Source organism: Oncorhynchus nerka, linkage group LG19 (assembly GCF_034236695.1).
Source record: "Oncorhynchus nerka isolate Pitt River linkage group LG19, Oner_Uvic_2.0, whole genome shotgun sequence".
Classification (NCBI taxonomy): Eukaryota; Metazoa; Chordata; class Actinopteri; order Salmoniformes; family Salmonidae; genus Oncorhynchus; species Oncorhynchus nerka.
Genome location: NC_088414.1, coordinates 45,587,067 through 45,614,047, shown reverse-complemented (window position 1 = coordinate 45,614,047; position 26,981 = coordinate 45,587,067). Strand labels below are relative to the sequence as shown.

The window sequence follows — 26,981 nt, the reverse complement described above, 5'->3', positions numbered from 1 at the left end:
CCAGGTAGCCTAGGGGTTCAGAGCGCCGGGCCAGGTAGCCTAGGGGTTCAGAGAGCCGGGCCAGGTAGCCTAGGGGTTCAGAGAGCCGGGCCAGGTAGCCTAGGGGTTCAGAGAGCCGGGCCAGGTAGCCTAGCGGGGCCAGGTAGAGCGGTTCGAGCGCCAGGTAGCCTAGCGGTTCAGAGCGCCGGGCCAGGTAGCCTAGGGGTTCAGAGCGCCGGGCCAGGTAGCCTAGCGGTTCAGAGCGCCGGGCCAGGTAGCCTAGCGGTTCAGAGCGCCGGGCCAGGTAGCCTAGGGGTTCAGAGCGCCAGGTAGCCTAGCCAGAGCGCCGGCCCGGTAGCCTAGGGGTTCAGAGCGCCGGGCCAGGTAGCCTAGGGGTTCAGAGAGCCGGGCCAGGTAGCCTAGGGGTTCAGAGCGCCGGGCCAGGTAGCCTAGCGGTTCAGAGCGCCGGGCCAGGTAGCCTAGGGGTTCAGAGAGCCGGGCCAGGTAGCCTAGGGGTTCAGAGCGCCGGGCCAGGTAGCCTAGGGGTTCAGCCAGGTAGCCTAGGGGTTCAGAGCCGGCCGGGCCAGGTAGCCTAGGGGTTCAGAGCGCCGGGCCAGGTAGCCTAGGGGTTCAGAGCGCCGGGCCAGGTAGCCTAGGGGTTCAGAGAGCCGGGCCAGGTAGCCTAGGGGTTCAGAGAGCCGGGCCAGGTAGCCTAGCGGTTCAGAGAGCCGGGCCAGGTAGCCTAGGGGTTCAGAGCGCCGGGCCAGGTAGCCTAGGGGTTCAGAGCGCCGGACCAGGTAGCCTAGGGGTTCAGAGCGCCGGGCCAGGTAGCCTAGGGGTTCAGAGCGCCGGGTCAAGTAGCCTAGGGGTTCAGAGCGCCGGGCCAGGTAGCCTAGGGGTTCAGAGCGCCGGGCCAGGTAGCCTAGCGGTTCAGAGCGCCTTTAAGTTGTTCTGGATAAGAGCATCTGCTAAACGACTCAATGTAAAATAGGAAACTCCCGTCATGTCAACATTGCAGTGTCAGCGACAACCATGTCAGTTCAGCGGACATTGTAACAGTAACGTATTTATTGGGGCGGCAGCGTAGTCTAGTGGTTAGAGTGTAGAGGTGGCAGGGTAGCCTAGTGGTTAGAGTGTAGAGGCGGCAGGGTAGCCTAGTGGTTAGAGTGTAGAGGCGGCAGGGTAGCCTAGTGGTTAGAGTGTAGAGGTGGCAGGGTAGCCTAGTGGTTAGAGTGTAGAGGTGGCAGGGTAGCCTAGTGGTTAGAGTGTAGAGGCGGCAGGGTAGCCTAGTGGTTAGAGTGTAGAGGTGGCAGGGTAGCCTAGTGGTTAGAGTGTAGAGGCGGCAGGGTAGCCTAGTGGTTAGAGTGTAGAGGTGGCAGGGTAGCCTAGTGGTTAGAGTGTAGAGGTGGCAGGGTAGCCTAGTGGTTAGAGTGTAGAGGCGGCAGCGTAGCCTAGTGGTTAGAGTGTAGAGGTGGCAGCGTAGCCTAGTGGTTAGAGTGTAGAGGCGGCAGCGTAGCCTAGTGGTTAGAGCGTTGGACTAGTAACCGGAAGGTTGCGAGTTCAAACCCCCGAGTTGACAAGGTACAAATCTGTCGTTCTGCCCCTGAACAGGCAGTTAACCCACTGTTCCTTGGCCGTCATTGAAAATAAGAATTGGTTCTTAACTGACTTGCCTGGTTAAATAAAAGGTAAAATTAAAAAAAATGTATTTATTAGGGGAAACATTTATGGAGGAATATATTTCGTAGAACAGACATGATTCTGTATTAGGCTGTCATCACCTCAAGTCTTGCACGATTAATAAAATGTACCAATACATTTCTGTGTAGTTATTACCGACTGGTTTTCCGACTCACACCCCTACTTTGTGTATCTGTGACCAACAGATGTATGTCTGTATTCCCAGTCACGTGAAATCCATAGATCAGAGCCTAATGAATATATTACAATGGACTGATTTCCTCATACGAAGGAAACAAACGATTGAGTACGAATACAGTCAACACCCACACTACCCTGTCAGTAAGGGGAACACTACCCTGTCAGTAAGGGGAACACTACCCTGTCAGTAAGGGGAACACTACCCTGTCAGTAAGGGGAACACTACCCTGTCAGTAAGGGGAACACTACCCTGTCAGTAAGGGGAACACTACCCTGTCAGTAAGGGGAACACTACCCTGTCAGTAAGGGGAACACTACCCTGTCAGTAAGGGGAACACTACCCTGTCAGTAAGGGGAACACTACCCTGTCAGTAAGGGGAACACTACCCTGTCAGTAAGGGGAACTCACCAGTCTAGGCAGGGCCACAGCGCCGACGGTCTTACACAGTCTCCTCAGATCCCATTTAGAGTTCAGCCTGCAGGAGACACGGGATTAGTAACACAGAGAGACAGGATCCTGAAGGGACCAGCAGCTGATGTTCAGTAGTTTTAGATCAGGTGGTTCACACCACCAGTAAGACCTACCAGCTACCCCATGTAAACCCCTTGACTAAAACGCTCAAAACCAAGTTCATCTTAACTGACGAACTAGAGCAGACTGTCTTGGAATGTTGATTTTTAGGCAGGAAGTGGTCTGAAATTAAAAACAGGTACGAGTGAGTGATACGACTCACCCATCTCTCTCCTACCCGACGACCATGAGCTGGCACCCTACCTGACGACCATGAGCTGGCACCCTACCTGACGACCATGAGCTGACGACCATGAGCTGACGACCATGAGCTGACGACCATGAGCTGACAACCCTACCTGACGACCATGAGCTGACGACCATGAGCTGGGACCCTACCTGACGACCATGAGCTGGGACCCTACCTGACGACCATGAGCTGGGACCCTACCTGACGACCATGAGCTGGGACCCTACCTGACGACCATGAGCTGGGACCCTACCTGACGACCATGAGCTGGCACCCTACCTGACGACCATGAGCTGGCACCCTACCTGACGACCATGAGCTGGCACCCTACCTGACGACCATGAGCTGGGACCCTACCTGACGACCATGAGCTGGCACCCTACCTGACGACCATGAGCTGGCACCCTACCTGACGACCATGAGCTGGTACCCTACCTGACGACCATGAGCTGGCACCCTACCTGACGACCATGAGCTGGCACCCTACCTGACGACCATGAGCTGGCACCCTACCTGACGACCATGAGCTGACCATGAGCTGGGACCCTACCTGACGACCATGAGCTGGTACTTGTTGGCGTAGTGCAGCGCCATATCCGCCACTTTGCCACCGGTCACCACTACGTTGGCGCCTGCCTCAGCGATGGACTTGACTTGGGCTTCCATCATATCCTCCTCTCCCTTACTGAAGTTCAGGAGCTCCTCCGCGTTGTTTATCAACACTGTACCCTGCGGAGGGAAGGAGAGAGGGAGGGAGGGAGAGAGGAAGGGAGCCAGAGGGAGGAAGGGAGGGAAGGAGAGACATCATTAATCAACACTGTACCCTGCGGAGGGAGGAAGGGAGGGAAGGAGAGAGGGAGGGAGACAACATCATTATTAATCAACACTGTACCCTGCGGAGGGAGGGAGAGAGGGAAGGAGAGAGGGAAGGAGAGAGGGAAGGAGAGAGCCAGAGGGAGGGAGAGACAACATCATATCCTCTCCTTTACTGAAGTTAAGGAGCTCTTCCGCATTATTTATCAACACTACCCTGCAGAGGGAGGGAGGGAGGGAGAGAGGGAGGGAGCCAGGGGGAGGAAGGAAGGGAGGGAGCCAGGGGGAGGAAGGAAGGGAGGGAGGGAGGGAGCCAGGGCGAGGAAGGGAGGGAGGGAGGGAGCCAGGGGGAGGAAGGAAGGGAGCCAGGGGAGGAAGGAAGGGAGGGAGGGAGCCAGGGGGAGGAAGGAAGGGAGGGAGGGAGCCAGGGCGAGGAAGGAAGGAAGGGAGGGAGGGAGCCAGGGCGAGGAAGGAAGGAAGGGAGGGAGGGAGCCAGGGGGAGGAAGGAAGGGAGGGAGGGAGCCAGGGCGAGGAAGGAAGGGAGGGAGGGAGGCAGGGCGAGGAAGGGAGGGAGGGAGGCAGGGCGAGGAAGGAAGGGAGGGAGGGAGCCAGGGGGAGGAAGGAAGGGAGGGAGGGAGCCAGGGGGAGGAAGGAAGGGAGGAGGGAGGAGAGAGGGAGGAGGGAGGGAGCCAGGGGAGGAAGGAGGGAGGGAGGGAGCCAGGGGGAGGAAGGAAGGGAGGGAGGGAGCCAGGGGGAGGAAGGGAGGGAGGGAGGGAGCCAGGGGAGGAAGGAAGGGAGGGAGGGAGCCAGGGGGAGGAAGGAAGGGGGGGAGCCAGGGGGAGGAAGGAAGGGAGGGAGCCAGGGGAGGAAGGAAGGGAGGGAGCCAGGGGAGGAAGGAAGGGAGGGAGCCAGGGCGAGGAAGGAAGGGAGGGAGCCAGGGCGAGGAAGGAAGGGAGGGAGCCAGGGCGAGGAAGGAAGGGAGGGAGCCAGGGCGAGGAAGGAAGGGAGGAGCCAGGGCGAGGAAGGAAGGGAGGGAGCCAGGGCGAGGAAGGAGGAAGGAAGGGAGGGAGCCAGGGCGAGGAAGGAAGGGAGGGAGCCAGGGAGAGGAAGGAAGGGAGGGAGCCAGGGCGAGGAAGGAAGGGAGGGAGCCAGGGCGAGGAAGGAAGGGAGGGAGCCAGGGCGAGGAAGGAAGGGAGGGAGCCAGGGCGAGGAAGGGAGGGAGCCAGGGCGAGGAAGGGAGGGAGCCAGGGCGAGGAAGGGAGGGAGCCAGGGCGAGGAAGGGAGGGAGCCAGGGCGAGGAAGGGAGGGAGGAAGGGAGCCAGGGCGAGGAAGGGAGGAAGGGAGCCAGGGCGAGGAAGGGAGGGAGCCAGGGCGAGGAAGGGAGGGAGCCAGGGCGAGGAAGGGAGGAAGGGAGGGAGCCAGGGCGAGGAAGGGAGGAAGGGAGGGAGCCAGGGCGAGGAAGGGAGGAAGGGAGGGAGCCAGGGCGAGGAAGGGAGGGAGGGAGCCAGGGCGAGGGAGGGAGCCAGGGTGAGGAAGGGAGGGAGCCAGAGGTAACATATTTCCATCCTACCTTGGTTTCTGTGACCATGCAGTCGAAGGGGCAGGAGAAGACTGCGATCTTGGCGTCTTTAATTGACGTGACATCTCCCTCCGTCTCCTTCTTGAACACCATCCCATGGAGCACCGAGGACGAAGTCAGTCCACAGCCCTGCAGACACACCAGAGAGCAGTGTAACAGACCCCCAACCATAACACGCCTAGACCCCCCAACCATAACACGCCTAGCGCGTTACAGACCCCCAACCATAACACGCCTAGACCCCCCAACCATAACACGCCTAGACCCCCCAACCATAACACGCCTAGCGCGTTACAGACCCCCAACCATAACACGCCTAGACCCCCCAACCATAACACGCCTAGACCCCCCAACCATAACACGCCTAGCGCGTTACAGACCCCCAACCATAACACGCCTAGACCCCCAACCATAACACGCCTAGACCCCCCAACCATAACACGCCTAGACCCCCCAACCATAACACGCCTAGACCCCCAACCATAACACGCCTAGACCCCCCAACCATAACACGCCTAGACCCCCAACCATAACACGCCTAGACCCCCAACCATAACACGCCTAGCGCGTTACAGACCCCCAACCATAACACGCCTAGACCCCCAACCAGAACACGCCTAGCGCGTTACAGACCCCCAACCATAACACGCCTAGACCCCCAACCATAACACGCCTAGACCCCCCAACCATAACACGCCTAGACCCCCAACCATAACACGCCTAGACCCCCAACCATAACACGCCTAGACCCCCAACCATAACACGCCTAGACCCCCAACCATAACACGCCTAGCGCGTTACAGACCCCCAACCATAACACGCCTAGACCCCCAACCAGAACACGCCTAGCGCGTTACAGACACCCAACCATAACACGCCTAGACCCCCCAACCATAACACGCCTAGACCCCCAACCATAACACGCCTAGACCCCCCCCAACCATAACACGCCTAGACCCCCCAACCATAACACGCCTAGACCCCCAACCATAACACGCCTAGACCCCCAACCATAGACCCCCCCAGAACACGCCGCGTTACAGACCCCCAACCATAACACGCCTAGACCCCCAACCAGAACACGCCTAGCGCGTTACAGACCCCCAACCATAACACGCCTAGACCCCCAACCATAACACGCCTAGACCCCCAACCATAACACGCCTAGACAGACCCCCAACCATAACACGCCTAGACCCCCAACCATAACACGCCTAGACCCCCAACCATAACACGCCTAGCGCGTTACAGACCCCCAACCATAACACGCCTAGACCCCCAACCATAACACGCCTAGACCCCCAACCATAACACGCCTAGACCCCCAACCATAACACGCCTAGACCCCCAACCATAACACGCCCAGAGACCCCCCAACCATAACACGCCTAGACCCCCAACCATAACACGCCTAGCGCGTTACAGACCCCCAACCATAACACGCCTAGACCCCCAACCATAACACGCCTAGACCCCCAACCATAACACGCCTAGACCCCCAACCATAACACGCCTAGACCCCCAAACATAACACGCCTAGACCCCCAACCATAACACGCCTAGACCCCCCAACCATAACACGCCATAGACCCCCAACCACGCCTAGACCCCCAACCATAACACGCCTAGACCCCCCAACCATAACATAACACGCCTAGACCCCCAACCATAACACGCCTAGACCCCCAACCATAACACGCCTAGCGTTACAGACCCCCAACCATAACACGCCTACACGACGCCTAGACCCCCAACCATAACACGCCTAGACCCCCAACCATAACACGCCTAGACCCCCCAACCATAACACGCCTAGACCCCCAACCATAACACGCCTAGACCCCCAACCATAACACGCCTAGACCCCCCAACCATAACACGCCTAGACCCCCAACCATAACACGCCTAGACCCCCCAACCATAACACGCCTAGACCCCCCCAACCATAACACGCCTAGACCCCCCCCATAACACGCCTAGACCCCCAACCAGACGCCTAGACCCCCAACCATAACACGCCTAGACCCCCCAACCATAACACGCCTAGACCCCCAACCATAACACGCCTAGACCCCCCAACCATAACACGCCTAGACCCCCAACCATAAACACGCCTAGACCCCCCAACCATAACACGCCTAGACCCCCCCAACCATAACACGCCTAGACCCCCAACCATAACACGCCTAGACCCCCAACCATAACACGCCTAGACCCCCAACCATAACACGCCTAGACCCCCCAACCATAACACGCCTAGACCCCCAACCATAACACGCCTAGACCCCCCAACCATAACACGCCTAGACCCCCCAACCATAACACGCCTAGACCCCCCAACCATAACACGCCTAGACCCCCAACCATAACACGCCTAGACCCCCCAACCATAACACGCCTAGACCCCCAACCATAACACGCCTAGACCCCCCAACCATAACACGCCTAGACCCCCCACCATAAAACGCCTAGCACGTTACAGACCCCCAACCAGTAATATCTTGCTGTGTTTTGTAAACACACATAAAAACACTAAAATACCATTGTAATTTCTGCTTCTAAACTCCAGTGAGAATTCACCAATGGGCATTCCACCATCAGACAGCTCTCTCTGACTGATGTCTAGCCGCCTGTTCTCTGGTAAAAATCCAAGATTCACTTCAAGCAAAACATAATGACCAATGCAAATCGTTTTTTGTACTTAAGTCATCGGATTAAATGAATGTGTTGCACTAATGTATTTCCGAAAGGAAAAGAACAAGCTTGACACGAGACAGAATAGACCAATCAAATAAACATTTTTTAAAAAATGTAAACGCAGATGGGACAAAAGCAACACACAAGGCAGACAGACTGTTCTGTCGCAGTGTAATCAAGGACACCGTCGCATGTGTAATCAAGGACACCGTCGCAGTGTACTCAAGGACACCGTCGCAGTGTAATCAAGGACACCGTCGCAGTGTAATCAAGGACACCGTCGCAGTGTAATCAAGGACACCGTCGCAGTGTAATCCGGGGCGACACCGCCGCAGTGTAATCGACACCGTCGCAGTGTAATCAAGCGACACCGCAGTGTAATCGACACCGTCGCAGTGTAATCAAGGACACCGTCGCAGTGTAATCAAGGACACCGTCGCAGTGTAATCAAGGACACCGTCGCAGTGTAATCAAGGACACCGTCGCAGTGTAATCAAGGACACCGTCGCAGTGTAATCAAGGACACCGTCGCATGTGTAATCAAGGACACCGTCGCATGTGTAATCAAGGTAATCACACCGCATGTGTAATCAAGGACACCGTCGCATGTGTAATCAAGGACACCGTCGCATGTAATCAAGGACATCAGTGTAAAGGACACCGCCGCAGTGTAATGTGTAATCAAGGACACCATGTGTAATCGACATGCATGTAATCAAGGACACCGTCGCATGTGTAATCAAGGACACCGTCGCATGTGTAATCAAGGACACCGTCGCATGTGTAATCAAGGACACCGTCGCATGTGTAATCAAGGACACCGTCGCATGTGTAATCAAGGACACACATGTGTAATCAAGGTCGCATGTGTAATCAAGGACACCGTAATCGCACCGTCGCATGTGTAATCAAGGACACCGTCGCATGTGTAATCAAGGACACCGTCGCATGTGTAATCAAGGACACCGTCGCATGTGTAATCAAGGACACCGTCGCATGTGTAATCAAGGACACCATGTGTAATCAAGGCGCATGTGTAATCAAGGACACCGTCGCATGTGTAATAATCATGTAAGGACACCGTAATCGCATGTGTAATCAAGGACACCGTCGCATGTGTAATCAAGGACACCGTCGCATGTGTAATCAAGGACACCGTCGCATGTGTAATCAAGGACACCGTCGCATGTGTAATCAAGGACACCGTCGCATGTGTAATCAAGGACACCGTCGCATGTGTAATCAAGGACACCGTCGCATGTGTAATCAAGGACACCGTCGCATGTGTAATCAAGGACACCGTCGCATGTGTAATCAAGGACACCGTCGCATGTGTAATCAAGGACACGCATGTGTAATCAAGGACATGTGTAATCATGTGTAATCAAGGACACCGTCGCATGTGTAATCAAGGACACCGTCGCATGTGTAATCAAGGACACCGTCGCATGTGTAATCAAGGACACTGTCGCATGTGTAATCAAGGACACCGTCGCATGTGTAATCAAGGACACTGTCGCAGTGTAATCAAGGACACTGTAGCAGTGTAATCAAGGACACTGTAGCAGTGTAATCAAGGACACTGTAGCAGTGTAATCAAGGACACTGTCGCAGTGTAATCAAGGACACTGTAGCAGTGTAATCAAGGACACTGTAGCAGTGTAATCAAGGACACTCACCAGGATCTTGCAAACTCTGACGTTGTCCACACTGAAGTTCCCAGACTCGGGGAAGATGGAGACTAGAACGACAAAAATTACCACAACAATAAAAAATCAACATCCTATTTATTTGATTCATTGGCTGTGCCTAGAAACACTACTGGCCAATCAAAATCAACATCCTATATATTTGATTCATTGGCTGTGCCTAAAAACACTACTGGCCAATAAAAATCAACATCCTATATATTTGATTCATTGGCTGTGCCTAAAAACACTACTGGCCAATAAAAATCAACATCCTATATATTTGATTTATTGGCTGTGCCTAGAAACACTACTGGCCAATAAAAATCAACATCCTATATATTTGATTTATTGATTTATTGGCTGTGCCTAAAAACACTACTGGCCAATAAAAATCAACATCCTATTTATTTGATTCATTGGCTGTGCCTAGAAACACTACTATTTACAATGTGTAAATAGTTCAGATCGTGCAGTTCTTTCTGGTCGCCACCAGATGGCAGTATATCGCCACAACCTCACGAGGGGGGAAAAAAGCAACAGTATTCAACACTATCTTAAAAAAGTTCAACTCAATAAGAAGTTGTTTCACTAGTTCTTTACTACATATACATGAATGGTAACTTTAGTCAGTAGCGATGTTTTCATTTGAGTAGTGAGGAGCAGAGTTTTGGGACAACACAGCTACCTGGTGAACACACACATTTCCTAGTCACATGACTACACAATTCCAGCTTAATGACTGTTTTTAATTGGGCATCTAACTACTTAATGGCTACGAAAAAGCTTATTGCTTCCAACTGGAAGGTTTAGTTAGTGTCCTGACTAGAAGGAGAGGATGACAACCAGAAGTGTTTTGGCCCTCGAGGACTGACATTGACCACCCCTGCTCTAGGCTAAATCCTAAATAAATCTTCATTGATAAATCCTCTACCGTTTTGTCCATAGCGGTGTTTGAATACTCATATTAAAAGCACACCAAGTGACGTGAATTGAATATATAATATGAAATACGAAGAGGACACTATTTCTGTACTTTTATGGCCCATAATGCAATTATTCTGGGCGTGGCTTCGCAACATTTTCAGATTTGAAGACAAGAGCAAATCAAAAATTAACTAACGACAAATGTTAAGCAATGTAATAGTTAAGAGCCAATTTGGACATATTTGTATAAAAGACTGAACATACAGAGCTCCATGTACATTTGTGTAAATATATTAAATATTAATGTAAATATTAGGTACCTTTATGATTTATATTTACCTGATTGAGATGTATTCATTTGTTGTTAGTGTAACTCAGTTTTTGCCCCCCCCCCCTCTTGCCCATTCATTGTATTGTGGTAAGTGTGTTAGGATAAAGGCAGGAAGTTGGGCCTTCGGGGGAGGGAGTCCTTGCTAGATGCGGGAGCGGTATAGTTTTTTGACCATACAGACGGGTCATAATATGCATTTTCCATATCAAGTATTCTATGCTTTAAGTTGATTGGAGAATCATTTATTTGTTAGATATAAGAGGAATAAGCATTTTTGTTACACCATATCCCTGGATGTCATTGAATGTTTGGCCGTTTGGAAACCTTGAGTGTGGACTGTATGCGTACCAAACAACCCCTCTTCAGGCTTGGGCAGTGGCTATGGTAAAGGAAGCCACTACAGTAATAAATGACATTTCAAATAAGTAACACGTCATGTTGGCTGACAATTTGTTAGCTACGCTGTCCTTACGAACCTTGTAACATATCATTACAGCAGTATGTACCGGTATGTTAGCTAGCTACCTCGTCAGTTGGCTACTTAATATACTGGCAAGTTTGATGTATAACTATCCGCTATCTAACTAACTACCCAACGTTTATTGACTTGATTATTCACGCCATTCATAGCTTAGTCGTATTGCCGCTGTGCGTTTCAATGGATATTGTTAATTCAGGCCATCTACTCCCGATATCAGAGCTCTCTCTCGGGCACCGTTGAAAATGCAGGCAAAAAAATAAGCAAAATAAGTTACCAGCGCTCTGGATAACCAGCTCTGCTAGGGAGAATAAAATGGCCAGAGTGAAGTGTTCTCTTATTTGTGTCTGGATGTAGTTAGACAGTTAGCTTGGGTGCTGGACTGCTGCTGATTGGTCGGATGAACTCTACTCCTCAGCCAGAGCGTCCAGTGTGCGCTCTGAAACGCTCCCAAAGCCCAAAACTCATAACTTACAAACGCCGTGAACGCGCCGAGAGCAGAAAGCTCTTACGAACGGACAAATCGGACAACACTCTGGCACTGCAGACTGAATTTACGAACACACCGGAAATCGTTAAATGTTTAGCTAGTCATTTGTTAAGCTAACTAGCTAGCAAGAGGTTGCATGGCAACAGCATCAACTTCCTGTAGACAGGCGAAGAACTAGTACACTCAACAGAAAGGAAACTTAGTTTACAGTGTACTAAAATTAACTAATAGTATATATTCATTAAGCATGTAGTATACAGTATGTTAGTACGGGTATTCATAAGTATGTAGTATACAGTATGGTAGTATGTAGTATACAGTATGTTAGTATGTAGTGTACAGTATGTTAGTATGGGTACTCATTAAGCATGTAGTATACAGTATGTTAGTATGGGTACTCATTAAGCATGTAGTATACAGTATGTTAGTATAGGTACTCATTAACCTCTTGCTTCTACTCGGGACGCTTGCGTCCCAACTAGAGCTCTGGAAATGCAAATGCGCTACACTAAATGCTAATAGTATTAGTTAAAACTCAAAAGTTCATTAAAATACACATGCAGGGTATCGAATTAAAGCTACACTCGTTGTGAATCCAGGCAACAAGTCAGATTTTTAAAATGCTTTTCGGCGAAAGCATGAGAAGCTATTATCTGATAGCATGTAACACCCCAAAAGACCCGCAGGGGACGTAAACAAAATAATTAGCATTTCGGCATTACACAAACCGCACAATAAAATAGAAAACATTCATTACCTTTCACCATCTTCTTTGTTGGCACTCCTAGATGTCCCATAAACACTATTTGGGTCTTTATTTCGATTAAATCGGTCCATATAAAGCCTAGATATCGTTATATGTAGACTGTGTGATAAACGAAAAAAAACATCGTTTCAAAACGTAACGTCATTTTTTAAAATTCAAAAAGTCGACGATAAACTTTCACAAAACACTTCGAAATACGTTTGTAATGCAACTTTAGGTATTAGTAAACGTTAATAAGCGATAAAATTCATCAGGAGGCGATGTAAAGATCATTAGCTGTCCGTCTGGAAAAATGTCCGGCTAGAAACTCAACGAAAATATCCGGTCCTAGACCAGATTAGATACGGTGTCCTGCATGTGTTTGACCAAGAAAAAACTCGAAGGGAAATGACAAGACTCTAGACACCGTGTGGAAGCTGTAGGTACTGCAACCTCAGTCAATTAATTGTGGTTCACCTTTATCAATGGGTTCAAGTAGCGCATGGATATATTTTCCCATTTTGAGTGATCAGTTTTTCCTGTGCTTTTCGATGTAAATGCCGTTCTGGTAAAGCCACAGCAGTGATTTAACCAGTTTTATAAACGTCTGAGTGTTTTCTATCCACACAGACTAAGCAAATGCATATACTATATTCCTGGCATGAGTAGCAGGGCGCTGAAATGTTGCGCGATTTTTAACAGAATGTTCAAAAAAGTAGAGGGTCGACTTAAGAGGTTAAGCATGTAGTATACAGTATGGGTACTCATTAAGCATGTAGTATACAGTATGGGTACTCATTAAGCATGTAGTATACAGTATGGGTACTCATTAAGCATGTAGTATACAGTATGGGTACTCATTAAGTATGTAGTATACAGTATGTTAGTATGAGTATGTAGTATACAGTATGTTAGTATGAGTATGTAGTATACAGTATGTTAGTATGAGTATGTAGTATACAGTATGTTAGTATGAGTATGTAGTATACAGTATGTTAGTATGAGTATGTAGTATACAGTATGTTAGTATGAGTATGTAGTATACAGTATGTTAGTATGAGTATGTAGTATACAGTATGTTAGTATGAGTATGTAGTATACAGTATGTTAGTATGAGTATGTAGTATACAGTATGTTAGTATGAGTATGTAGTATACAGTATGTTAGTATGAGTATGTAGTATACAGTATGTTAGTATGAGTATGTAGTATACAGTATGTTAGTATGAGTATGTAGTATACAGTATGTTAGTATGAGTATGTAGTATACAGTATGTTAGTATGAGTATGTAGTATACAGTATGTTAGTATGAGTATGTAGTATACAGTATGTTAGTACGGGTACTCATTATGTAGTATACAGTATGTTAGTACGGGTACTCATTAAGTATGTAGTATACAGTATGTTAGTATGGGTATGTTAGTATAGGTACTCATTAAGTATGTAGTATACAGTATGTTAGTATGGGTACTCATTATGTAGTATACAGTATGTAGTATACAGTATGTTAGTATGGGTACTCATGTAGTATACAGTATGTTAGTATGAGTATGTAGTATACAGTATGTTAGCATGGGTACTCATTATGTAGTATACAGCATGTTAGAATGGGTACTCATTAAGTATGTAGTATACAGTATATGTTAGTACGGGTACTCATTATGTAGTATACAGTATGTAGTATACAGTATGTTAGTATAAGTACTCATTAAGTATGTAGTATACAGTATGTAGTATACAGTATGTTAGTATGGGTACTCATTATGTAGTATACAGTATGTAGTATACAGTATGTTAGTATGAGTATGTAGTATACAGTATGTTAGTATAAGTACTCATTAAGTATGTAGTATACAGTATATGTTAGTATAGGTACTCATTAAGTATGTAGTATACAGTATGTTGGTATGAGTATGTAGTATACAGTATGTTAGTATGAGTATGTAGTATACAGTATGTTAGTATGAGTATGTAGTATACAGTACAGTATGTATACAGTATGTTAGTATGAGTATGTAGTATACAGTATGTTAGTATGAGTATGTAGTATACAGTATGTTAGTATGAGTATGTAGTATACAGTATGTTAGTATGAGTATGTAGTATACAGTATGTTAGTATGAGTATGTAGTATACAGTATGTTAGCATGGGTACTCATTAAGTATGTAGTATACAGTATGTTAGCATGGGTACTCATTAAGTATGTAGTATACAGTATGTTAGTATGGGTACTCATTAAGTATGTAGTATACAGTATGTTGGTATGGGTACTCATTATGTAGTATACAGTATGTTAGTATGGGTACTCATTAAGTATGTAGTATACAGTATGTTAGTATGGGTACTCATTAAGTATGTAGTATACAGTATGTTAGTATGGGTACTCATGTAGTATACAGTATGTTAGTATGAGTATGTAGTATACAGTATGTTAGCATGGGTACTCATTAAGTATGTAGTATACAGTATGTTAGTACGGGTACTCATTAAGTATGTAGTATACAGTATGTTAGTACGGGTACTCATTAAGTATGTAGTATACAGTATGTTAGTATGGGTACTCATTAAGTATGTAGTATACAGTATGTTAGTATGGGTACTCATTAAGTATGTAGTATACAGTATGTTAGTACGGGTACTCATTATGTAGTATACAGTATGTTAGTACGGGTACTCATTAAGTATGTAGTATACAGTATGTTAGTATGGGTACTCATTAAGTATGTAGTATACAGTATGTTAGTATGGGTACTCATTAAGTATGTAGTATACAGTATGTTAGTATGGGTACTCATTATGTAGTATACAGTGTGTAGTATACAGTGTGTAGTATACAGTGTGTTAGTATGGGTACTCATGTAGTATACAGTATGTTAGTATGAGTATGTAGTATACAGTATGTTAGCATGGGTACTCATTATGTAGTATACAGTATGTTAGAATAGGTACTCATTAAGTATGTAGTATACAGTATATGTTAGTACGGGTACTCATTAAGTATCCAGTATGCTAGAATGGGTACTCATTAAGTATGTAGTATACAGTATGTTAGAATGGGTACTCATTAAGTATGTAGTATACAGTATATGTTAGTACGGGTACTCATTAAGTATCCAGTATGTTAGAATGGGTACTCATTAAGTATGTAGTATACAGTATGTTAGTATGGGTACTCATTAAGTATGTAGTATACAGTATGTTAGTATGGGTATGTAGTATACAGTATGTTAGTACAGGTATTCGAACACAGCTCATGTCTCTTACCGCAGGCCTGAGCGATGAGGTTGGCCAGGAAGTCTTCGTTGCCATACTGTTTAGACATGACGGCCGGGCGGATCATAGCGGTGGCCTCCTCTACATCGTGAAGGTTCTTGGCCGAAGCGCACACGCACTCTGGGAGGAGCTCCAGACTCTTCTTCATCGCCAGCTCATAGCCCTCAATCACCTGGGAGAGAGACACACACACACAGGGTTGTGCGTCAGGGAAGCCCTTGTCAAACAGGTACATACAGACATATCATAAGACAGGTGCTTGTCCATTTGTCCTGAACTTTGCTTTTTTCGTTGCGTGTTCCTATGGGTCAGCGTGTGGTGTTTACGGGATTAAGGATTATTTTTTGACTAAAGCAACGTAGCGTGAATAAATCGCTGCGGCAGATACAGGACAAACGTTTAAAAAAAGAGAGAACCCCCTTTGATCTGTTTGACAGGGGGGTGGATTTATATTTTTTGTTTTAACTTTATTGCGACAAATGATAGAATACTGTTTTTAAATCAACGATGATTGCAGAATACTTCTTAAGGTATGCTGGGGGCGTGTGATGTCATCGCGTCACGATAAGCCCCCACACTCCGCTTTTAATTCTAAACGCTTTACCGCTCGCAATAATAAAAAAATGTTTTTTTTTTTGTTGTCGTTGCAGAACATGGATTGCCCTGCCCTTTCAAGAAAACCTGAATTACTACACATTGCTTCTCTGATTGGCTGGAAAGTTTAACCAACCAATTAAAATCCGATCTACCGGAGTGTAAGTCTCACCATGGCACCGATCGTGGCGATACGTTGGCACATGAGATTGACTGGCCAATAGTAGTTCATTATTCAATCCCATCCACGTTGGATCTCACAGGCTACCTGAGACATGAAACCGCTAGGTGGGAGGGATACATACTGTTGGCAATTTATGAATATGTAAATGGGCAATGGAAACACTTCAACCACTATATTTGTATTGGACAGCAGTTTTTTTTTTTTGCTAAAATAAAAAGTGTTATTTTTATATATTATATTTTAGAGGTTTGACGTCATTATGTCCAGCTGTTTTTAATCAACACAAGATATTTAAATGGAAAACGCACCCTAGCAGGCAATCGTCACCTCTATTTTCTATACAAACTTCGTAATGAAAATGGAAACACAGCTCGTGCGTACCTCTGACACAGAAAGGCCCATGCGCAGCAGCTCCTCAGCCAGCTCCAGCAGTGCTCCAGCGAACACCAGGACAAAGTTGGTCCCATCCCCCACCTCCTGCTCCTGCATGTGGGACGCCATCACGACCATCTTGGCTGCTGGGTGCTGCACCTGGAGGAAGAACCACACACAGGGAACGGTTTACGTTACGAAGCCCGGCGACCGGGTTACGAAGTAACCGGCGACCGGGTTACGAAACCCGGCGACCGGGTTACGAAGTCCGGCGACCATTGTCTTATGAAGGTTTATGACCATTCCTGGAGTCTTCATCGAACTCAAGTCCATAAGAACTCCTGGTTGAGCAGACTGTCTCCCCTCCAGCTCTCTGAGGATGGTAGTGTGTGTGTGTGTGTGTTTACACATCTCACCTCCAGCTCTCTGAGGATGGTAGTGTGTGTGTGTGTGTTGTAGTGTGTGGTAGTGTGGTAGTGTGTGTGTGTTGTAGTGTGTGTTTACACATCTCACCTCCAGCTCTCTGAGGATGGTAGCAGCGTCGTTGGTCACAAACAGCTTCTCCAGGTGGTTGATCACCATCTTGTTCATGCCTGAAGATTAAACAGGGAAAAGGGTGAAGAAAACCATCTCTCATTTAGGACAGAGTCAGACAGACACGGATATAGAGGTTGTCCACCCACACCAGACGCGACCAGGACACGCAGGTTGAAAATATCCAAACAAACTCTGAACCAACTATATTATTTTGGGGACAGGTCGAAACACATGAAACATTCACAACCATTTAGCTAGCTAGCTTGCTGTTGCTAGCTCATTTGTCCTGGGATACAAATTCCGTCTTCTTCTTCGTTGGACCTTATATGGCGGTTGACAACCACCACCAACTGGACTGGAGTCTGGACCTCAGTTCACCTTTCAATCACCCACTTGGGTATATGCTCCTAAAAACCAATGAGGAGATGGGAGAGGCAGGACTTGGAAAGCACCAAGACCCCAAAAAATAGAACAAAGTTATATTTTAGCGCTTGGCCACACAGATGATCCTTTGACGAGTGCGAACGGTTTGGATGACGTGACGGAATTAACACGTGCACATTTATTTTTTTGTTGCAACGCTCGCGCACGCAATGTGAGCGCCGTGGTCGACATGTTAGGATGTGTGTCGTCTAACATAAACGAGAAAGGACAGGCAATCAGAGAGACAGACAGATCTCACCGTTGGGTCCATATGCAGTGCGTGTAGTCTGAGCCAGTTCCTTACAGGCCTGAATGTTCCTGAACACGGCTTCTTCCAGACCAGAGTAGTGCTGGGGGGGTGACCAAGCAAAAACACAGACGGTAGTCAGTACACACATAAAAAAAATCCCATTAGTTTGACATTACTTCCCAGTAAGAAAAAGCATGAAACCTTTATACACTCAATACTGTAAGTGGCTCTGGATAACAGCCGACTTAAATGACTCATGTCATGTAAAATGCTTACGCTACAAAATACACAGTACAGAAAATAACGTATTTCCCAAACAAGGACAGTGAAAGACTGGATTTGATTGAAGAACAAACATTTGTACAAGTTGTGCATATTAGCTAGCTAACCATTTCCCATTGAGGATTTAACCGTCCAATGGAAAAATACCAGAGGCTATAAAAAACGGTATAAATGGATACGTCTGAATTTGACATTTCTGATTGTTAGTTCATTATTGTATCCATGTAAAAACCAGTTGACTCATAAATGAGTGTAAAACCCGCAGTTCTGAGGCAATGCCTTATTAGGCACTAATCTGACCAGTAGCGCTGCTAATCTGTGATGCTTGACAGATTTTTTATATCTACATTTTATTTACCTGTATTTTAAAATAGGCCAGAAGATACGAACCATTTTTTATATACACGTATTTAACTAGGCCAGAAGGTACCAACCATACCCTTAAACGTGTTTACACTGCGACGCAATCGGGTCTGAACGCAAATCATGGATACATTAATTAAGACACTGCGCAGCACGGCGCAATACGGGTCGGGAAAACGTACCGATATGCCACTGTCCTCCAAATTATATCTTTATCCACACTGCTCCATCGAGACGATTGAAATGCTGCATGTTTCCCGGAAAACGGACCCCTTTTTCGTCATTCTAACTAGCTAGATGACACGTTGAACCAAAGGAATAGACTGTTACTGCCGTTCCAAAATGGCCCGGGTGGCTATTGCTAGATGGGATGCAAAGGGTCGTTTTCAGAGGGGGGGAGCAGCATTTCAATCTTCTCGATGTACCAGTGTGGCTGATGGTACCATTTGGAGTACAGTGGCATATCCCATCCCTCCCTGCTTCATTGCATCTTTAATGTAATCATGAACCCAGTGCAGCTCAGTGTAAACTGGAGTAGGGTCGGTATCTTCTGGAAACGAGCTGGCTAACTAATCCCATTCACTAACAAGGAGCAGGGAGGCTATTAATGTTAGCTGGCTGAGGAGGTTAACCATTGTAGGGGCAACTAATAAGTATAGCTAAATCCCACCTACAATTTATCTTCTTAAAATCTTAATTTAACCTTAACCGCTAACATTTTGCCTAACCTTAAATTAAGACAACGCTTATTTTGTGTTTGCATACATTTTTAGGATAACCAGATTTTTGTGGCTGTGGTAACCACTTTAGAGTGACAACGTCCTCATCTTAGCTCACTACAGTAGCTATCAACTACGCAGTGACAAGATAATAGTAGCTGCACACTTGGTCGACAATATCCGAACTACAGTTTCTTAAATTATTGTTGTTGTCATCTAAATAAAATAAAAACACTTTTTTTTAAAGAAATTAGTTAATCTTTGTATGAATGAATGACAGCCCGCATGGGACGCTAGTTAGCTAACTATGCTACATAAATCAGATGCTGAGGCTAGTTAGCTATTAGCACATCATAGCAACCAACCACATGTTAGCAATGCGTGAAAACCCATTTTTATCCCATCCACTTAAGAAAACCCATTCCACGACAACAATTACAGCTGAGACATTTTAAACAATTTCCCAAAAAAGCAAGATGAAAAAGTACCTCAGTACCGAGGTTTGATACAACAACAAAATACACACACAAACAGGGAGGGAAATATTTCACGGCCTTGCGGCTTTCTAGAAGTCTCCACATGACTTGACACAGTGCGTACCTGAACTTCCCCGGTCACACTACCACTCTTTTGCTTTTAGGTTTAATTTTAACATTTATTTAATCTTACCTTTGCGCCATCCTTCAACATTTGGGCGAAGCCCGGTGCTTTCGGTACATGCATTGCCATTTTTAATGTTGTTTTTGCAACCTCTGTAACCAAGATGTGTTAGCGGCAGCGTGGAACTCGGCAGTTGCACAAAGCCAGAAGAGAGATCCGGAAGTGCTCTGTCGAAAAGGCGTCCACAACTACGGAGGGATGCACAGGACATACATTACATTTGGCGTTTTCGAATTAAAAAAGTGTATCCAGTGAACTCAACATGGAGGGGGGGGGACACTGCCCTCTGACTCTTATTGTTAATACAGACAAGCCATACTTGTTAACAACTACTGTTTTATGGACACAATCTGTAGTTTTCCAGTAAGCTAATTTTACATTTCTTTTTTAAACTATGGATGGACGGGTGAGTCAAAATCAAATCAAAGTGTACTGGTCGCATGTAGTTTAGCAGATGTTATAGCGGGTGCAGCTAGCTAGCGCCTGTCATGTACACAAATCATTAAACATAAAAATAAATACAAATTAAAGACCTCAAGAAAAGTCTAATTAACAACCAAAATAGCACTGTAACAGTAATCCAAATGCAAATTATACCGATGTACAACGGATTAATTTACTTAAAATATACTTAAAATGGTATGCACAGCAGTAGATATACAAAGAATGGTATGTACAGCAGTAGATATGAGCTGTGTCAATAATCCAGTATATAAATAAATATGTGGTGTGTATAAACAGTGTAACTAAAATGCAGTAGTAGAAGAAGTACTGCATACCACTGCTGGCTTGCTTCTGAAGCAAAGCAGGGTTGGTCCTGGTCCCTGGATGGGAGACCAGATGCTGCTGGAAGTGGTATTGGAGGGCCAGTAGGGGGCACTCTTTCCTCTGGTCTAAAAAAATATATATATCCCAATGCTCCAGGGCAGTGATTGCCCTGTGTAGGGTGCCGTCTTTCGGATGGGACGTTTAACGGGTGTCCTGACTCTCTGAGGTCATTAAAGATCCCATGGCACTTATCGTAAGAGTAGGGGTGTTAACCCCAGTGTCCTGGCTAAATTCCCAATCTGGCCCTCAAACCATCACGGTCACCTAATAATCCCCAGTTAACAATTGTCTCATTCATCCCCCTCCTCTCCCCTGTAACTATTCCCCAGGTCGTTGCTGCAAATGAGAACGTGTTCTCAGTCTACTTACCTGGTAAAACAATGGATAAAAAAACTAGAATGAGCTATACAGCTTTTAAATACACACTACTACTAGTACTAGAATGAGCTATTCAGCATTTAAATACACACTACTAGTACTAGAATGATCTATACAGTATTTAAATACACACTACTACTAGTACTAGAATGAGCTATACAACATTTAAATACACACTACTAGTACTAGAATGAGCTATACATCATTTAAATACACACTAGTACTAGAATGAGCTGTACAGCTTTTAAATACACACTACTAGTACTAGAATGAGCTATACAGCATTTAAATACACACTACTAGTAGTACTAGAATGATCTATATAGCATTTAAATACACACTACTAGTAGTACTAGAATGATCTATATATCATTTAAATACACACTACTAGTAGTACTAGAATGATCTATATAGCATTTAAATACACACTAGTACTAGAATGAGCTACACAGCATTTAAATACACACTACTAGTAGTACTAGAATTATCTATATAGCATTTAAATACACACTACTAGTAGTACTAGAATGATCTATTCAGCATTTAAATACACACTACTAGTAGTACTAGAATGAGCTATACATCATTTAAATACACACTACTACTAGTACTAGAATGAGCTATACATCATTTAAATACACACTACTACTAGTACTAGAATGAGCTATACAGCATTTAAATACACACTACTACTAGTACTAGAATGATCTATATAGCATTTAAATACACACTACTAGTACTAGAATGAGCTACACAGCATTTAAATACACACTACTAGTACTAGAATGAGCTGTACAGCTTTTAAATACACACTACTACTAGTACTAGAATCAGCTATACATCATTTAAATACACACTACTAGTACTAGAATGAGCTATACATCATTTAAATACACACTACTAGTACTAGAATGAGCTATACATCATTTAAATACACACTACTAGTACTAGAATGAGCTATACATCATTTAAATACACACTACTAGTACTAGAATGAGCTATACATCATTTAAATACACACTACTAGTACTAGAATGAGCTATACAGCATTTAAATACACACTACTACTAGTACTAGAATGAGCTATACATCATTTAAATACACACTACTAGTACTAGAATGAGCTATACATCATTTAAATACACACTACTACTAGTACTAGAATGATCTATATAGCATTTAAATACGCAGTGTGCAACAGGAAGTGTCCAGTGTTTTACAGTTTTACAGGTAAAATTTCACAACACTTGGTAGAAAACTCCAAACAGATCATCAAAATGGTAGTTTTTTTTTTCTTCTAAACTTTTCAAATGACTAAGTACAACACACAAAATCACACAGTAACTTTTTTTTCTCTCCAAATCGAATCAGTGTTTTACCTAGAAATACCTTTCATATAAAGTAATTCCCAATGCAATGCTCACAATACCTTTCATACGATTCTCTTCTCATATGCTTAAAGACATTTGACCATCAGTTAATCCAACTGCGCTTAATGATGAATTACTTTAACCGTTCCGTAAACCTATAGATTTTTAACTCGTTTGAACTGGTTTACTCTATATGGATTTTGAGAACTACAGAAATAAATGATGCATGATGCATGATAACCATACACAATAACCAACAATACATAATGACTAGTGGTTATTGCTAATTGATTTCACATAGTGGTAACTAAAATTGGTCACCAGATAAAAGCGGGGGGTGTGTGAACACTTGCAATTTCTTCAGATTTGATGCAACAACAAAAAAAAAAAAGCAGAGAGGAAAATATTTTGTAGCCTAGCGCCATTCTGACAGGATAGACAGCAAGGGAGAGGAAGACATTAATACTGCATCTAAAGCCAATCTTAGTTAGTTTAAGTTATACTGCATCTAGTCAATCTCAGCTGGCTTAAGTTATACTGCATCTAAAGTCAATCTTAGTTAGCTAACTAAAGTTATACTGCATCTGAAGTCAATCTTAGTTAGCTAACTAAAGTTATACTGCATCTAAAGTCAATCTTAGTTAGCTAACTAAAGTTATACTGCATCTAGTCAATCTCAGCTGGCTTAAGTTATACTGCATCTAAAGTAAAATCTTATTTAGCTAACTAAAGTTATACTGCATCTAGTCAATCTTAGTTAGCTTAAGTTATACTGCATCTAAAGTCAATCTTAGTTAGCTAACTAAAGTTATACTGCATCTGAAGTCAATCTTAGTTAGCTAACTAAAGTTATACTGCATCTAGTCAATCTTAGTTAGCTAACTAAAGTTATACTGCATCTGAAGTCAATCTTAGTTAGCTAACTAAAGTTATACTGCATCTAAAGTAAAATCTTATTTAGCTAACTAAAGTTATACTGCATCTAAAGTAAAATCTTATTTAGCTAACTAAAGTTATACTGCATCTAAAGTCAATCTTAGTTAGCTAACTAAAGTTATACTGCATCTAGTCAATCTCAGCTGGCTTAAGTTATACTGCATCTAAAGTAAAATCTTATTTAGCTAACTAAAGTTATACTGCATCTAGTCAATCTTAGTTAGCTTAAGTTATACTGCATCTAAAGTCAATCTTAGTTAGCTAACTAAAGTTATACTGCATCTGAAGTCAATCTTAGTTAGCTAAATAAAGTTATACTGCATCTAGTCAATCTTAGTTAGCTAACTAAAGTTATACTCCATCTGAAGTCAATCTTAGTTAGCTAACTAAAGTTATACTGCATCTAGTCAATCTTAGTTAGCTACCTAAAGTTATACTGCATCTCGTCAATCTTAGTTAGCTAACTAAAGTTATACTGCATCTGAAGTCAATCTTAGTTAGCTAGCTAAAGTTATACTGCATCTAAAGTAAAATCTTATTTAGCTAACTAAAGTTATAGTGCATCTAAAGTCAATCTTAGTTAGCTACCTAAAGTTATACTGCATCTAGTCAATCTTAGTTAGCTAACTAAAGTTATACTACATCTAGTCAATCTTAGTTAGCTAACTAAAGTTATACTACATCTAGTCAATCTTAGTTAGCTTAAGTTATACTGCATCTAGTCAATCTTAGTTAGCTAACTAAAGTTATACTGCATCTAGTCAATCTTAGCTAGCTAACTAAAGTTATACTGCATCTAGTCAATCTTAGTTGGCTAACTAAAGTTATACTGCATCTAGTCAATCTTAGCTAGCTAACTAAAGTTATACTGCATCTAGTCAATCTTAGCTAACTAAAGTTATACTGCATCTAGTCAATCTTAGTTAGCTAACTTAAGTTATACTGCATCTAGTCAATCTTAGTTAGCTAACTTAAGTTATACTGCATCTAGTCAATCTTAGTTAGCTAACTAAAGTTATACTGCATCTAGTCAATCTTAGTTAGCTAACTAAAGTTATACTGCATCTAGTCAATCTTAGTTAGCTAACTAAAGTTATACTGCATCTAGTCAATCTGGTGAAATCACATTCATGACAATTTTCTTTTGCCTTCTTTTGACATGAAACCAGGAGGCCCTTTCAATGAAGGGAAGTGAAGTGGGCGGAGGGGTGATTTAAATGTAGAGTTTGACAAAATGGAGGCTTGATTTATTGAAGTAATTCTCCAAACCTGAATTTAATCGTTGTGACACACTGAGGTTCCTAACTCCGTTTTTAGACCAGACTGACTTTATGACCAAAATGATCCTATTTACACTTTGTAATCAATTTATTTTGACACTAGAATACATGTTTCCCATGCCAATAAAGCCCTTGAATTGAATTGAATTGAGTGAGAGAGAGAGAGAGAGAGAGAGAGAGAGAGAGAGAGAGACATTCACCAAGTCCAAACTACCAGGTGCGAAACAGGGAAGGGACTCAGGGGGTATGGTAATTTGGTATACACGCAGTGTGTGTGTCTATTTTCTGTCCCTAAGCATTTAGAACTAGTGGAGCGTCATTCTGAGCGACTGCCTCATTGCCAAGCTATTGCAGCTCCAACAGTCCTTCCTGCCGCCCAGCCTGCGGAGTGGTCATGTCACTCAAACCCGACCAGACGGCGCAATGGACATTGTTACAGGCTAAAGTCAGGCCATCAGACACGTTTAATTGGTGGTCGGGGTGCAGCACACTTCCCTTTTCTGTTGCTGCCGCGTGGAACCACTCTCTCTCTCTCTCTCTCTCTCTCTCTCTCTCCTCTCTCTCTCTCTCTCTCCCTCTCTCTCTCTCTCCCTCTCGTGTGCTCCCTCTCTCTCTCCCTCTCTCCCTCTCTCTCTCTCTCTCTCTCTCTCCCTCTCTCTCTCCCTCTTGTGTGCTCCCTCTCTCTCTCTCTCCCTCTCTCTCTCTCTCCCTCTCGTGTGCTCCCTCTCTCTCCCTCTCTCTCTCTCTCTCCCTCTTGTGTGCTGTCTTCCTCTCTGTCTCTCTCTCTCTCTCTCTCTCTCTCTCTCTCTCTCTCTCTCTCTCTCTCTCTCGTGTGCTGTCTCCTCTCTCTCTCTCTCTCTCTCTCTCTCTCTCTCCTCTCTCCTCTCTCTCCCTCTCTCCCTCTCTCTCTTCTCTCTCTCTCTCTCTCTCTCTCTCTCTCTCTCTCTCTCTCTCTCTCCTCTCTCCCTCTCTCTCTTTCTCTCTCTCTCGTGTGCTGTCTCCCTCTCTCTCTCTCTCTCTCTCTCTCTCTCTCTCTCTCTCTCTCTCGTGTGCTGTCTCCCTCTCTCGTATGCTCTCTCTCTCTCTCTCCCTCGTGTGCTGTCTTCCCCTCTGTCTCTCTCTCCTCTCTCCCTCTCTCCCTCTCTCTCTCTCTCTTTCTCTCTCTCTCGTGTGCTGTCTCCCTCTCTGTCTCTCGTGTGGTGTCTCTCTCTCTCAACTGTGTGGATTTGATACGGACTGACTGACTGACAGCTCTGTCACACACAGTCAGGCCAGTGGACGATAAGAGAAACCAGGGCTCGACTCCACAGTCTTTGGGTTTCGAGAGACTGTTGAAGAGGTTGAAGGGGTCAACTGCTGGGGGGAGTGTTCAATTGGGACAGTGCTTTGTGTATCCAGCCCATCTCTAACAGGACGTGCTGGACAGCAGAGGAGTCTTCATGACACTGAACGGGGGAGGGGGGGGGAACCAAACCAAAACAAAAGGAATAAAAGTCCAACTCCGTGGGGAGGTCTCTCTTTACACCTCAGAATTTCCTAGGTCCGGTTCGGGCTGTCTGGTAAGTAAGGCTGTTGTTGGTTTTAGTATCACGCCGTGTGTAAATGGCAGACCACCAGAGTAGGGTGGCTTGGGGTGAAACACTCCCCTCCTCTTGTAATTTTCACAGAAACCACTTTATGTCATCAACATTGATTTGAACACTTTCCCTGGATACCAACTAGTCTTGCTCAACTGAACATTTTTTTTAAACATTTCTGTTTTTATTGAAAAACAAACAAAAATAAACATATTCTGCCCACTCATTTCCCTTAGTAATGTGTTAGACTAAAGAGAGCCAGTTTCCACATATCTAAATATTACCAAACATAGCTTTTTTTCTGTCTTGGGCCATTTTGGGGGGCAGGGTAGCCTAGTGGTTAGAGTGTAGAGGCGGCAGGTAGCCTAGTGGTTAGAGTGTAGAGGCGGCAGGTAGCCTAGTGGTTAGAGTGTAGAGGCGGCAGGTAGCCTAGTGGTTAGAGTGTAGAGGTGGCAGGTAGCCTAGTGGTTAGAGTGTAGAGGTGGCAGGTAGCCTAGTGGTTAGAGTGTAGAGGCGGCAGGTAGCCTAGTGGTTAGAGTGTAGAGGTGGCAGGTAGCCTAGTGGTTAGAGTGTAGAGGCGGCAGG

At 45.0% G+C, this 26,981-nt stretch overlaps 1 protein-coding gene across 3 annotated transcripts in view; it reads right to left on the bottom strand.

The window, feature by feature from the left end:
• The window catches only part of cct8 (chaperonin containing TCP1, subunit 8 (theta)), a 31,090-nt gene extending 10,895 nt beyond the window's left edge, over positions 1-20,195 (bottom strand). For 2 of the 3 annotated variants that reach the window (XM_065004986.1, XM_065004987.1), the window contains exons 1-9: positions 20,037-20,195; positions 18,013-18,103; positions 17,307-17,386; positions 16,803-16,952; positions 15,635-15,815; positions 9,390-9,451; positions 5,005-5,142; positions 3,172-3,350; positions 2,270-2,336 (exon numbers count right to left, since the gene is read on the bottom strand). In XM_065004986.1, coding sequence (XP_064861058.1) covers positions 2,270-2,336; positions 3,172-3,350; positions 5,005-5,142; positions 9,390-9,451; positions 15,635-15,815; positions 16,803-16,952; positions 17,307-17,386; positions 18,013-18,103; positions 20,037-20,096 — 1,008 coding nt within the window. In that variant the 5' untranslated portion in view covers positions 20,097-20,195. The remainder of the gene's footprint in view (positions 1-2,269; positions 2,337-3,171; positions 3,351-5,004; positions 5,143-9,389; positions 9,452-15,634; positions 15,816-16,802; positions 16,953-17,306; positions 17,387-18,012; positions 18,104-20,036) is intronic. The other variant, XM_029653480.2, reaches the window with a different exon arrangement.
• Positions 20,196-26,981: the final 6,786 nt, after the last annotated feature.